General features: G+C 39.2%; 1 protein-coding gene across 1 annotated transcript; it reads left to right on the forward strand.

The window, feature by feature from the left end:
* The first annotated feature begins 3,052 nt into the window (after positions 1–3,052).
* On the forward strand, positions 3,053–11,184 carry thap7 (THAP domain containing 7). The gene is made up of 3 exons (XM_031838740.1): positions 3,053–3,589; positions 3,709–3,819; positions 9,070–11,184. Exons 1-3 carry the CDS (start codon positions 3,444–3,446, stop codon positions 10,430–10,432), a joined length of 1,620 nt encoding a protein of 539 aa, XP_031694600.1. The 5' UTR covers positions 3,053–3,443; the 3' UTR covers positions 10,433–11,184.
* Positions 11,185–13,894: the final 2,710 nt, after the last annotated feature.

Raw genomic sequence — 13,894 nt, forward strand, 5'->3', positions numbered from 1 at the left:
TTGATTATAGCAGCTGGTCTACAAGGATCCAGACTTTCTGCCCACCGTCCCAAACATCATTTCAACCACTCTGAAGGGTTACAGACTTCAGAGTAGAAAACTTCTAAATGTTATCCTTTTACTTTGTTAAGTCATTTATAGTGAGTTTTTTCTTCATAAAACACAATTCAATTGATTAGAAAATAAAAGATTGTATTTTTTAATGGATTAAAACAAATCTTGTTATCAGTAGTTTTAATGATGTATTATAATCAGCTTAGAGCGAGTGCAAACAGGTTATAGTTCTCTCTCTATCTATTTATATTGCTGTGAAAACATCTCCTTCAAACTACTGGATCTATTTAAGTTTCTCACCAAAACTACATTCTACGAGATCACATGTGAACACATCATGATAACGTTATAATTTACCTTTGCCCAATACTCATTTTCACTGAACAGAGCCTGAACACATCATAATGGAACTGAAAGGAACCTTCGTTCTCCTCCTGTCAATCTAAACACGGATTGGTTGTTTACAATGTAACGTTATCAGATCGCTGACTAGAAAAGCCATAGTGATGTCCTGATGGCATATTTTACTGAATATTGGGGGATAAAGATCGTCAGTAAATCTTGATTTTACACTGTGATGGTAAACTGTAATTAATCTGCAGTTCAAATGCGTGCCGAACCGTGAGGGGGATCTGTACGGATCACAGATCAACAGTGGTCCGTTACACCACTAGCAGTGATTAGCTAGCCAGTGGGGCACACGCACTGGGACTCTCATGCATTACAATGTGAACAAAGCGCAGAGAACACTCCGATAACAACACAGAGAGAGAGAGAGACTTCATTCTCTGCTCAGGTAGACAATACTCAAACATCTGCATCCGATAACAACACAGAGAGAGAGAGAGACTTCATTCTCTGCTCAGGTAGACAATACTCAAACATCTGCATCCAGATTATAAAACATACATACCATGTCTCCCATAGCCATATTTTTAGATTTGTTCACTGTATTTCCACATGTACATATGAATAAAAGAGTATCTTTGGAAGTAATCTCACATAGCCCACCCTCTCTCCACAGCGCTATGTCAAAATGTCCGGCCGCACACATTATCAGTATGGTATAGGGAAAGATTTCTCTGACTTTTTTGTATTTCTTTGGTACTTAAGTAAATGTACAAAAGTATTTGCATCAAAATATACCTAAAGTATCAAAAGTACAAGTATACTCATTATACAGAACGGCCCATTTCAAATAGTATATTTATAGTAGGCTTATGTCATTGATGCAGTAATATGTTAATCACTTTAATATTGCAACTGGTAAAGGTGGGGCTGATTTGACCTACTTTACATACTTAATAATTAGGCTATGCACTATTTATTAATACATCATAGTTGATTCATATTTTGTATTAACAATCTGAATCTGCAAAGTAGCCTAACTAATAACTAATATTGTGTAATGAATGTAGTAAAGTTAAAAGTACAATCGTTCCTTCTGAGATTTATTGGACTAGAACAGGGGTATTCAACTAAAATTCCAAAAAGTCCAGATTGAGAAAATCTCCTCGGGCAAAGGTCCGAAACATTACAATAATATCTAACTCGCGCTATTTAGTGCCATATATATATAAATATATTCAAGAAGCCTAGTAGTAGTAACAACGTCTCTGTGTAGTCAACAACTGTCAAATCAAATAAAGAAAGTACACATCAATTATATTTTAACAAATTATTATTCTCAGTTTTCAAATGATGGATGGATGGATTATAAAGAAATGCATAAATACATGTTCTTCTCATTACAAGTACAATAAGGGCTGGAATAAAGAATAACTGACAAAACAGAAAGCTTTTCAAAAATGTGCATCTTAAAATAAAGTACTTAATTTTAGAAAAAAAAATTTCACTGAATTGTCCTGCAGCTTTAAATTCAGGTGTGAAGTGATGTCAATAAAAAAGCCACAATATTATATTTTTGTCATCTAAAAATAAATCAGTGAGCATGGACTTTATCTGTGGTTATTAACACTTGTTTCAGCTCTATTCTCTCTGGTAACATCATTGGACAGTGAATTCATGTGTTAGGATTCCGATCATATTGGGCTTTGGAGTTTATTTTCTGTGTCTTCATTTCAGATGTGAGTGGGTACGTTTGCTCAAAAGAGTTGTGCTTTGTCTCGTATTGCGCTTCATTTGCCGCTTTTATCAATAGTTACGGTTTCTGAACATATGAGACATGCTGGTTTTAACTGCCTGTGGGAAGAATTAACATATAAGAGTTTTTTAATTCTTGCTTATAAATTCTATTCTCTCTGAACACGTTTCTCTTATTGGAGAACGTCATGTGAGATAACTTCTCTAGATAGGGAAATTCTCCTGCTCTTCTCAATATTTCCTTGTCTCAGCCCGTGTGTCACGCTGTGTGTAAATCTCACTCAAGTCAGGAAACTTGTCAGAATACCCATATTTGATTGGCTGAGCTGCATCACGTGATGTGATTCACAACGCATTGGTCGGTGTGTTTCCTGCACCGCTGAACAAGTACCGTAACGGCTGAATAACTTGCGCCGGTTAAAGTATAAATTCACCGTGTAGCATGTATAATTCCAAGTTATCTATCGGTTTTAGGTCCTGGGTCCGGATGCAACTGGGTCCGGATCCAGACCGCGGTCTGCCAGTTGGGGACCCCTGGACTAGAGGGATAAAGTTACATACAATGGTAAAACTCAAGTAAAGTACAAGTTCATCAAAATTGTACTTAAGTACAGTATTGAGTAAATATACTTAGTATTGATACTTTAAATAGGAGCACAAATGTTTGCTCTTAAAGTGCACCAGATTGATGCATTTAACTGTTTCCCCGGACCCCCCTGGGGGCGACTGTGGCTGTGGCTGTGCCTACGGTGTGTGAATAGTATGAATGGTTAGTTACAGTCCTGATGGGCAGGTGGCACCTGGCATGGTTGCCCCTGTCATCAGTGTATAAATGTGTGTGAATGGGTAAATGATGACATGTAGTGTTAAAGCGCTGTGAGTGGTCAGAAGACTAGAAAAGAGAAATACAAGTACTGTACATTTACCATTTCCCGCTAGAGGGTCGGAGGTCCACCCCCCATACTCTTTAATGAGGGAAAACTGGTATAAAGAAGGACCGGGCAACCTGGAACCAAGAAACATGCAGTACACATGCTCCCATTTTTAAAAAGTGCCTGCAGTACAGTTTAGACTCTGAACCACTATAACATGCTCACTGGGGGTCACATCATTAAATACCCATTATGTCATTCATCTTGTGTTTCATAACTGTCATGGATGTTCTTTGTAGTTTTTATGATGTTCTTAAATATCTCCCTTGAATTTGTGTATTGAAGGGACAAACGTGACAACAACAACAAGGAGACAAAATGTTGTTATTTAATGAATAATAATTTGTCATTGTGATGGACAGATTACCAAAAGGAGCAACTCGGAGAAACCTTTGGATCACTAACTCACACCGTGCAGACTCCTGGGATCCTCAGACAGATTTCGTCTACTTCTGCTCCAAACACTTCACCCCAGACAGCTTTGAACTGACTGGATGCAGGTCTGTAGACTCAATCAGTATCAATAGTTTCTGTTATTGACCACGTGTGCTGAATATGAGTCTACTGCTGACGGTGTTTGGATAACAGCCCCTAATGTGTTTGACCTTCTCACTCACAGTGGGATCAGAAGACTAAAGGAAGATGCATTTCCTACAGTATTTGATTCCTCTTCAACAACCAAATGCAAAAGACCAGGAAGACTGCAGACACAAGAAGACATTCCTGTCAGGTACAGAACTGATACAGAGTCACATTTTGTCATTGGCGATGAGCCGTGTCAGTGACGTACCATCTGACAACCTCTTGTGTGCTGTCTTGAGACAGGACATAAAAGATTCTGAGCTTGTAAAATGATAGTGAGACATGATTTCATATGACTTGCTATCAAAAGTTATAGACAACAAAAAAAGATTATCTCAGGATTTGTGAGTTTGTGCAAGACTTTAAAATGTTGACATTATTGTTAATTGTTCTGTTTCCAGTTCTGCCATTAGTGACTATATTACTATGATTAGTGAGTATGCTTGCCTTTCAAAGTAAATATATACATTTAATTTAAGATTTTATAATTTTTGTAACTTTTTTTGTAAATTCACGTGAGCTAATAATATAATATAAACTTTATTTTTACAGCACTTTTCTTAACAGTGTTACAAAGTGCTTTACTACAGCCATGCTAGCAGCTACGTTATACTTAGGCTGATTTGTATTTTGAGCGACATGCTCAAATTGCATTCTAACATACTCACAATGACAACTTTAACATGCTTTAGCAAGTACAATGTTTACCATGTGCACCATCTTAATTTAGCTTGTTAGCATACTAACAGTTGCTAATTAGCACCAACAATATATAATAATTAGTGCTGGGCAACGATTACAATTTTTAATCGCGATTAATCGCATGATTTGTTTTGCGATAATTTTTTGCGTTATTGAACAAAAGTGCAATAATATTTGGTTTGCAAACATTTTAAACAAATAAGGTTCTCTTTAACAGCAGTATTCCCTTTACACAGCAGCAGTTAAAATACAGTTATGATTCTGATAATAGATATTCAGCCGGTGTTCACAACTATATTTTCATGTGTGTAACAAATGCAATTTGAAATATACACCTTGGCAACTGCAAACCTAGCTACGTCATGTTTGATAAATTCTTAGTAGCGATAACTAAATGATATGCTTATTATATATACATATTATAAACAAAAGAACTTTAAAAACTCTAAAAAAAAATAATTAAAATGAATCATTCCTCGTCTCTCCCCCGTGTGTCATGGTGTGTGTACATCTCACTCAATTCAGGAAACTTGATAGAATACCCATATTTGATTGGCTGAGCTGCATCAGGTGATGTGATTCACAACGCATTGGTTGGTGTTTTTCCTGCACCGCTGAACAAGTGCCGTAAATGCTGGAATAATTCTGCTGCATAACAAATGGCTTTCAAAATAAAATCGCATTTTTTATTTATTTTTTTCTGTTGTCAGGCAATGGTGATGTCCTGATAGCATATTTTACGGAATATTGTTGGATAACGATAGTCAGTAAAACTTTACTTTACACAGCGGTGGTTAACATTAAACTGTAATTAATCCACGGTACACGTGCGTGCCGGACCGCGAGGGGGAATCCGTACCGATTACGGATCAACCGTGGTCCGTTACACCACTACTTTATTTGATGCACCCAATACCAACCACAGGCCTTATGAGGTAGTAAGAACAGGAGTGTGCTTAATGTTTTCACAAGAAAATTGCATTTCTATCAATTAAATATTACAAGTAATTTTAACCTTAACTTGTTGAACTATATTACCTCCAAAATTTGTTCAAACAAATATCAAATTTACATATGTTCAAGTATTTGGAGAAAGACAAGAGTTTTCATTAGGTGTACCGACATTGTGACAAGAGTCACAAAGATAGGATAATGCACAGCAAATTACTCTAATCTTATCAATCAACACCAGTGGATCACCTGCTTTGCAAATTAGAAGGCCTTTCAATGAAAACAGTCCACTATCACTACAACCTTGCATCCAAATGCTTGCCTGAATGACATCGGCATTGTAAATTGCAGTACCTCTCACTCTGGCCACTCTATTATAAACTCCAGTCATTGATGAAGTAGGCCAATATTAAACCTGAAAGACAAATCTTTGAGTGAAAGATTTAGTCTCAACCGAAGTAAAACCAAAATTAACTGTTCAAATTTGGACGGTGCAGACAAAGTTCTAGAGGTGATGTGTGGCTCACATGATTGAAACACTTCATCAAAACATCCAAACTAAGAAATTGGGCAATCCTGTGTAAAACTTGTCTTGTCTTCATTGCTCTGAAAAGCCTCTTGGCTAAATTGTTTGTCCAGTGCTTTAGTCCTGAGTTCACTCAGCTCCACTGATGCTTGATTCAGAACATCTTCCATCTTCTCAAGCTCATCCATAGTCAGGTCTGTCTGGCATCCTGCATCTACAAAGGAGATAAGGGGGAGAAGGATTAGTTCTATAATTTACAATGTCTTTTATTGAATTATGTTACTATTCTAAATTATTGTAACCATAAAATCATTTACAAAAGCCTCCCAAAGCACTGTGTACCTCTACTTGAGAAGAAAACATTGTAGTACTACATTTACTTGACTCAACAGTGTGTGTACTAGTACATAGAGAGATTTTAACAGACACTTGCTCACACACAGAGGCTACATCCAAACTACAACGTATCCGTTTTAAAACGCATATCTTTTGCTACTTTTACGCCTAGCGTCCACACTACTCCGGAGTTTTAGACACACAAAAACGGAGACGGTGGTGATGCGTCTGTACTCACGATGACTGAGTATATGACATCAGTTGCGAGTGACGTATTCCTTCCTTCCTGGCCGAGGAAGGATTGTAAACAGGACGATGGCATGGGATGGCTCTCTTATAATATGTCCGTAGGCTTACAGCAAGCAGTTCAGTGTCAGTGCTACACAAATGTTTTTTAATTTTGATATGACCAGGATTGAACCATCTGTTGTTAACGAGAATAACAATTCCCCCACCTTTCTTCTTTTCACTCTCCCTGCAAGTCTTGTCTGCCCGTACCATCAGGAACCGTCTACAGACAGGTCTGGAGTCAGGGATGTCTTCGTTTAGCCATTAACATTCTACATTATGTCCACTGCTTCTGTTATTATTAGTAGTAATCACTTTTCTATTATTATTTCTGCTATTAATATTCTTATTATATGTATGATTTATACCAGGGGTATTCAATTAAAGTTCAGCGAGGTCCATTTAGAGAGAATTTCCTCATGCAAAGGTCCAGAACATCACAATAATGTCTAACTTGTGCTATGATTTAGTCCCATATACATTATATTAAAGTAGCCAACAGTTGTATTAACGTCTGTATGTCGTCAACAACTGACTGTCAAATCAAATAAAGAAATTCAATTGAATCTCAACAATAATGATTATCAGTTTTCAAATTGAACTGGAGGAATTATAAATAAATCATTATCTAATAATTAATCAATGTTCTCTTATTTCAAGTAATATAAGGGCTGCATTTAAGAATACATTAAATAACAGAAAGCTTTTGAAAAATGTGACTCTTCATTTTAGAAATGGCCCTGCAGCTTTAAATTCAGATAATTCTGCGTGAAGTGATGTCAACCAAGAAAACCATGATATTATATTTTTTTCATCTTCTAAAAATAGAAATTTGTGTGCAGGGATTTTATCCGTGGTTATTAAAACCACTTGTTTCAGCTCTATTCCTCTCTGATTTATGTCATATGGATTGACTATGTTGTACCTCTGTTATGTTCATTCTGTACACATGACATCTATCACACTTCTGTCCATCCTGAGAGGATCCCTCCTCTTCCTGAGGTTTCTTCCTTTTTTTACTGTCAAGGTTTTTTTGGGGGAAGGTAAAAAATGTATAGAAACATTAAGACAAGATATTACTGATTTAAAACAAGACATTAAAAAAATATATAAAAGATAAAACACAGGCCTAAATGGCTTTATAGTGACAAAAGTACTTTGTTAAAGTGTCGTTTTATTGCCCATTTTTGTTTTTCCACAGTCAGGCCAGCTTGTTTTAGCTTCCTCAGGAAGAAGAGCCTCTGCTGGGCTTTCTTCACCAGGTGGGATGTGTTCAGGGACCAAGTGAGATCTTCAGTAATGTGTAGTCCCAGGTTGTTGTCCGAGCACCACTCAGCCAGATGTTGGACCTCCTGTCTATAGTGCGTCTCGTCGTTGTTGAGTCCCACCACAGTGGTGTCGTCGGCAAACTTCGCTATCGTGTTGGAGGAATAGGTGGGGGAGCAGTCCTGGGGGAAGAGGGCCGGGCTGAGCACACAGCCCTGTGGTGCACCAGTGTTCAGGATGGTGGTTGTCGATGTCAGGTTCCCTATCCTGACATTCTGTGGTCTGTTTGAGAGAAAGTCCAGAATCCATGAACAGAGTGAGGTAGAGAGTCCAAGGTTTTTGAGTTTATGCACCAGTTTATGGGGGATGATGGTGTTGAAGGCAGAGCTGAAGTCAACGAAGAGTATTCTGGCGTATGTGTTAGGGTGCTCCAGGTGAGACAGGGCCGTATGAAGTGTGGTGAAGACCGCGTCCTCCGTAGATCTGTTCACTCAGTATGCAAACTGGTGGCTGTCCAGGTCAGCTGGGAGGACGTCCTTGATGTGCGATTGTATCATCCTCTCGAAGCACTTCATGATCACTGGGGTCAGGGCAACTGGGCGGTAGTCATTGAGGCAGGTGACTGCGGTCTTTTTCGGGACAGGGACAATGGTGATGGATTTGAGGCAGGTGGGGACTGCAGCTTGTTGCAGGGAGAGGTTGAAGATGTTGGTGAACACCTCTGCAAGCTGGTCAGCACAGGTCCTGAGGAGGATCGACATCACCAAGGTGCTCCTCCTTGGGCTGGGTCTTCTCAGCTGTTGCTCCGCTGTGCTGTCTATCAAAGCGGGTGAAGAAGCGGTTCAGAGTGCACTGAACGGAGGTCACTGTCCTGACTGATCTGTGTGGTGCTGCTCTTGTAGCACCACACTGCTCTCACGATACTCAATCTGACTCATCACCAGGGCTGTTAGCTAGTCCATCAATTTACCCAGCAATCTCTCCTTTCTCATGGTGGTGGGAGTCAATGGCATATCATTACTGCCCTGCATTCTTTTTCCCTCAACACACTTAATATAATTTAATTGATTAAATTACTTTTTTTAAACAAAAGGGAGAACTGAGTCACAATCTGGCACAAAATAAGAACAGACAAAGACATACTCAATAAAAACAAGTTCCAAACATTCTCCACACATGACGGACACACAGTGCTGATTATATACAATTGCAATTGCAACATAAACTGTAGTGCTAATAAGAGTGCTGAAAATTGAATGTATGTCCTGCCATATAAAGGAAAAACTAATGGAACAAACAGCTTTTGTCACTTTATGTTCTTTTCTGTAGGAAGAATCCCCGCTCAGGCGACCAGGATAACGCTCAGCAGGGGACAGACAGGTATCGAACTTCAGAAGAACCCACAATTCAGAAATCAGTTGCAGCAGTTGAGGAGAGTAATTTAAACATACCTGCATCTTCTCAAAAGCCGTCAGGTATGGAGCACTTCTCACAGCAAGACTGTAGTCCAACCCCAGCACCAGGGTCTTGTCCCCTCTCCCCATCACGTTACATGAGGCGTTTGCCCCCTCCTCCTGCCTTTTACCTGCCGAAGGAGCACAGCTATGCTCAGCTCTGCCCCTTGCTGTGGAGGAGACGTTACGACCAAGCTATTGACTGCTTGGAGAAGGCTTTACGGCAATTGCATGCCACTAGGCGGAGGGAGAACCGCCTGCGCAGCACTGTGCTGAGGCTCCATGATAAACGGCTGAAGCACACATTACTTGTGTCACAAGATGGTTGTGAAAACAGAGGGAGCTGGACACAATTGGGGGAGAGGAGACGAGGCAAAGGTGGCTCTAACCAGGAGGAGAGTGAGATTGATGCTAAATCTGAAGACATAGGGTTGTGTGAGGACAGATATGTGGATCAGACAGAATTGGGGAATCATTTTCTTCGAGCAACTAACAGCTGGTCTGAGGAGGAGAAGGGTTACTGCTTTTCCTGTGGAAGAGGCCAGGCGCAGGTTGGTGATCAGGTAGCAGGCAGAGTTTCAAAGACTGGGAAAGATGTCCAGCCCACAGTGCACAAGGACTTTCTGCAGATTCAGAGATGTATTGAAACCAGTACTTGTGGCACAGTTGAAAATGCCAAGGACATACAAATAGTCAGGCTGGAAAGGCCTCCTGGGAAAAGTGTAGAAACCAGTGACCCAAATTCCCAAATCCTGCTCCAAACTCAAGGTCATTCACATGTGATCCCTGTGCCTGATGCTCATGAGCAAAGTTTGCAGTGTTTAGACTCTCAGCAGCTGCTCTCTGATAGGTGTGAGGGGCAACATGAAGCTTTGGTTCAGGATCATCACCTGGATCTGCAGCAGCTGTTGTGGATACAGGACAGTTTGGAGGGACAGGTCATTCTGGTGCCTGTCCCTGCTGAAGATGGACTACAAAGGCTTTTGAAGATGGAGGGAGTTGCTGATGAAGCACAAACCATACTTGTGTCAGAACTGGATCTTAAAGGAGACTTGGGACACATGACGGAGAACAGCGGAGATCTGTCCAGAGTTCAAACAGCCTGTGATGATGAACACAGTGACCAGCATTCCATTATCAACACTACACTGGTGGAAATGGGAGAAGATGTGAGGGAGAAACTTAAAGAACACCTGGAGGGATTTCACCTTCAGCTGAGCACCGAGTTTATAAACTAAGATGTGATTTTGTTACCTCAATGATTCTTGGATGAATATGCTTTGTATTGTGCTGTATAGTATGGTGCTTGGCCTCTGGAATATATGACACCAGACATGGTGTTGTTGTAGAGCAACAAACATTGAAGTTAGGCAGTTAAGTTACAATCTTGAAGATCTCTGTTTCAATCTCTTTGGCAATTGCAGGTGTGTTTTGAGATCTCACTTCCCAGAGTGCACCGCTTGTGATTTTGTCCAAAGTTGCCACCGACACCCAGTTCATCTTACTGCAAATGCAAGGGCTTTTATCAGTAGGCCACAGGGACTTAAGACACAATTATGAAATGAAAATCTTTGAGATTATTACTTTCAGACATATTCAGTGCTTAGTCACTTCAGAGAAGTGCTTTTATGTGCTGTGCCAAACCAGCAGTGAACATATCTATTAACAAGTGTGTATATCAATGCCTGATTCATCTATGTACCATGGAGCTCCATTGTTGTGCAAAAACTATTAAAAACACATCAATGAGCCTCACTGTTGCATTGGGTGACAAAATGAAACTATGTATTTGTAAATTGTAAATATGTATTTATTCAGTAGGAGCCAATGGGGTAGGAGTTGAAACAGACCAGGTGGAGAAGTTAGAAAGTAAACTTTCAAACACATTCAATTAAATTAATTTGTATAACCCAATATCACAATTCTTCCTCAGAGGGCTTTACAGTATGTACAACATGCGGAGGATCCTCTATCAGGATGGACAGAAGTGTGATAGATGCCATGTCTACAGAATGAACAACATAACAGAGTTACAACACATTCAATGCATATGATATAAATTATTAATATAATGAGAGTAGTAACTGCAGTAGTACTATTAATAGCAGAAATAATACTATAAATATAATGACTACTAATAATAACAGCAGCATTTAATAGAATAAAAATGACAAAGTAGTACAAGTAAAACATTGTTGGTTTTGGACTTCTCATAGGATTTGTTGACAATTAGAAAAATTATTATTTAATGTGTAAATCAAAAATATTTTAAAAACAATGATTTAATTGGGAAAAATAAAACAACTGAATAATTCTTAAGTGAAATGACAAACGAAGGTAAATCTGATGTTGAAATAAAGGGTTAATTGCAATTTTGACTTTTATTTTTCAGTTTCCCTCGTATTTTTAAAATGTCCATTGTGTTAGGAAGTGCAACCGTATGTTCTCAGAATTGTGCAGGAGCAATGTATTGTATAGTTCATATAGAGCAGTGAAAACTTTGTAGATGTTTCTATCATGTCAGGGAATAGAAAGTGTTAGATCGAATAAATGTTATCATCCACCTAAGAAAAGCAAAGTGGATGTAATGTTGGACAACTTGTACTTTTCTAGATGCTAAATCACTTTCAAAGCACTTAAAGAAAACATTTCCTAAATAGTTGATGGTCAAATAGATGACCAGAATTCAGCTGCTGAGTTCAGCTGGCACTGAAATGTAATGTAAGTGTTTCTCTGTGAAGTCATTTATGCAACTACATTGTTTGCATTCACTATCCCTTATGAAATTTGACAAATTAATAACGAATAAATGTGTTTGTGTACACTGTCTAAATTGTTGTGCTTGTGAAGTGATGGCATCTAGTGGCCAACCCACTACAGGTCATGGTTAAGTCAAGAAAAAGTACTGTTTGGAATGAGGATACAGCATGAGGACAGGACCTAAAGAAATGCATCACAACCGTGATATCATCTTCACTGAAATAAATAATACATTATATTATCATTTCCATGACCTGTCTGAAAAGTCTTTGTCTTGTTGGAAGGATCTTACCAGAAATTAGAAAACCTTTTGTAGATACAGTTGTGTGAAAAAGTGTTTGCCCCCTTCCTGATTTCTTATCTTTTTGCATGTTTGTCACACTTAAATGTTTCAGATCATCAAACAAATTTAAATATTAGACAAAGATAACACAAGTAAACACAAAATGCAGTTTTTAAATGAAGGTTTTTATTATTAAGGGGGAAAAAAAATCCAAACCTACATGGCCCTGTGTGAAAAAGTGATTGCCCCCCCCTGTTAAAACATAAATTAACTGTGGTTTATCACATCTTTGGAAAGCTGAGTTCAATTTCTCTAGCCACACCCAGGCCTGATTACTGCCACACCTGTTCTCAATCAAGAAATCACTTAAATAGGACCTGCCTGACAAAGTGAGGTAGACCAAAAGATCCTCAAAAGCTAGACATCATGCTGCGATCCAAAGAAATTCAGGAACAAATGAGAAACAAAGTAATTGAGATCTATCAGTCTGGAAAAGGTTACAAAGCCATTTCTAAAGCTTTGGGACTCCAGCGAACCACAGTGAGAGCCATTATCCACAAATGGCGAAAACATGGAACAGTGGTGAACCTTCCCAGGAGTGGCCGGCCGACCAAAATTACCCCAAGAGCGCAGCGACGACTCATCCAAGAGGTCACAAAAGACCCCAGAACAACATCCAAAGAACTGCAGGCCTCACTTGCCTCAATTAAGGTCAGTGTTCATGACTCCACCATAAGAAAGAGACTGGGCAAAAATGGCCTGCATGGCAGAGTTCCAAGACGAAAACCACTGCTGAGCAAAAAGAACATAAAGGCTCGTCTCAGTTTTGCCAGAAAACATCTTGATGATCCCCAAGACTTTTGGGAAAATACTCTGTGGACTGACGAGACAAAAGTTGAACTTTTTGGAAGGTGTATGTCCCATTACATCTGGCGTAAAAGTAACACGGCATTTCAGAAAAGGAACATCATACCAACAGTAAAATATGGTGGTGGTAGTGTGATGGTCTGGGGCTGTTTTGCTGCTTCAGGACCTGGAAGACTTGCTGTGGTAAATGGAACCATGAATTCTGCTGTCTACCAAAAAATCCTGAAGGAGAATGTCCGGCCATCTGTTCGTGACCTCAAGCTGAAGCGCACTTGGGTTCTGCAGCAGGACAATGATCCAAAACACACCAGCAAGTCCACCTCTGAATGGCTTAAGAAAAACAAAATGAAGACTTTGGAGTGGCCTAGTCAAAGTCCCGACCTGAATCCGATTGAGATGCTGTGGCATGACCTTAAAAAGGCGGTTCATGCTCGAAAACCCTCCAATGTGGCTGAATTACAACAATTCTGCAAAGATGAGTGGGCCAAAATTCCTCTACAGCGCTGTAAAAGACTCATTGCCAGTTATCGCAAACGCTTGATTGCAGTTGTTGCTGCTAAGGGTGGCCCAACCAGTTATTAGGTTTAGGGGGCAATCACTTTTTCACACAGGGCCATGTAGGTTTGGATTTTTTTTCCCCCTTAATAATAAAAACCTTCATTTAAAAACTGCATTTTGTGTTTACTTGTGTTATCTTTGTCTAATATTTAAATTTGTTTGATGATCTGAAACATTTAAGTGTGACAAACATGCAAAAAAATAAGAAATCAGGAAGGGGGCAAACACTTTT

This window comes from Anarrhichthys ocellatus, unplaced genomic scaffold (assembly GCF_004355925.1).
Source record: "Anarrhichthys ocellatus isolate YVR2014 unplaced genomic scaffold, GSC_Weel_1.0 scaffold977, whole genome shotgun sequence".
Classification (NCBI taxonomy): Eukaryota; Metazoa; Chordata; class Actinopteri; order Perciformes; family Anarhichadidae; genus Anarrhichthys; species Anarrhichthys ocellatus.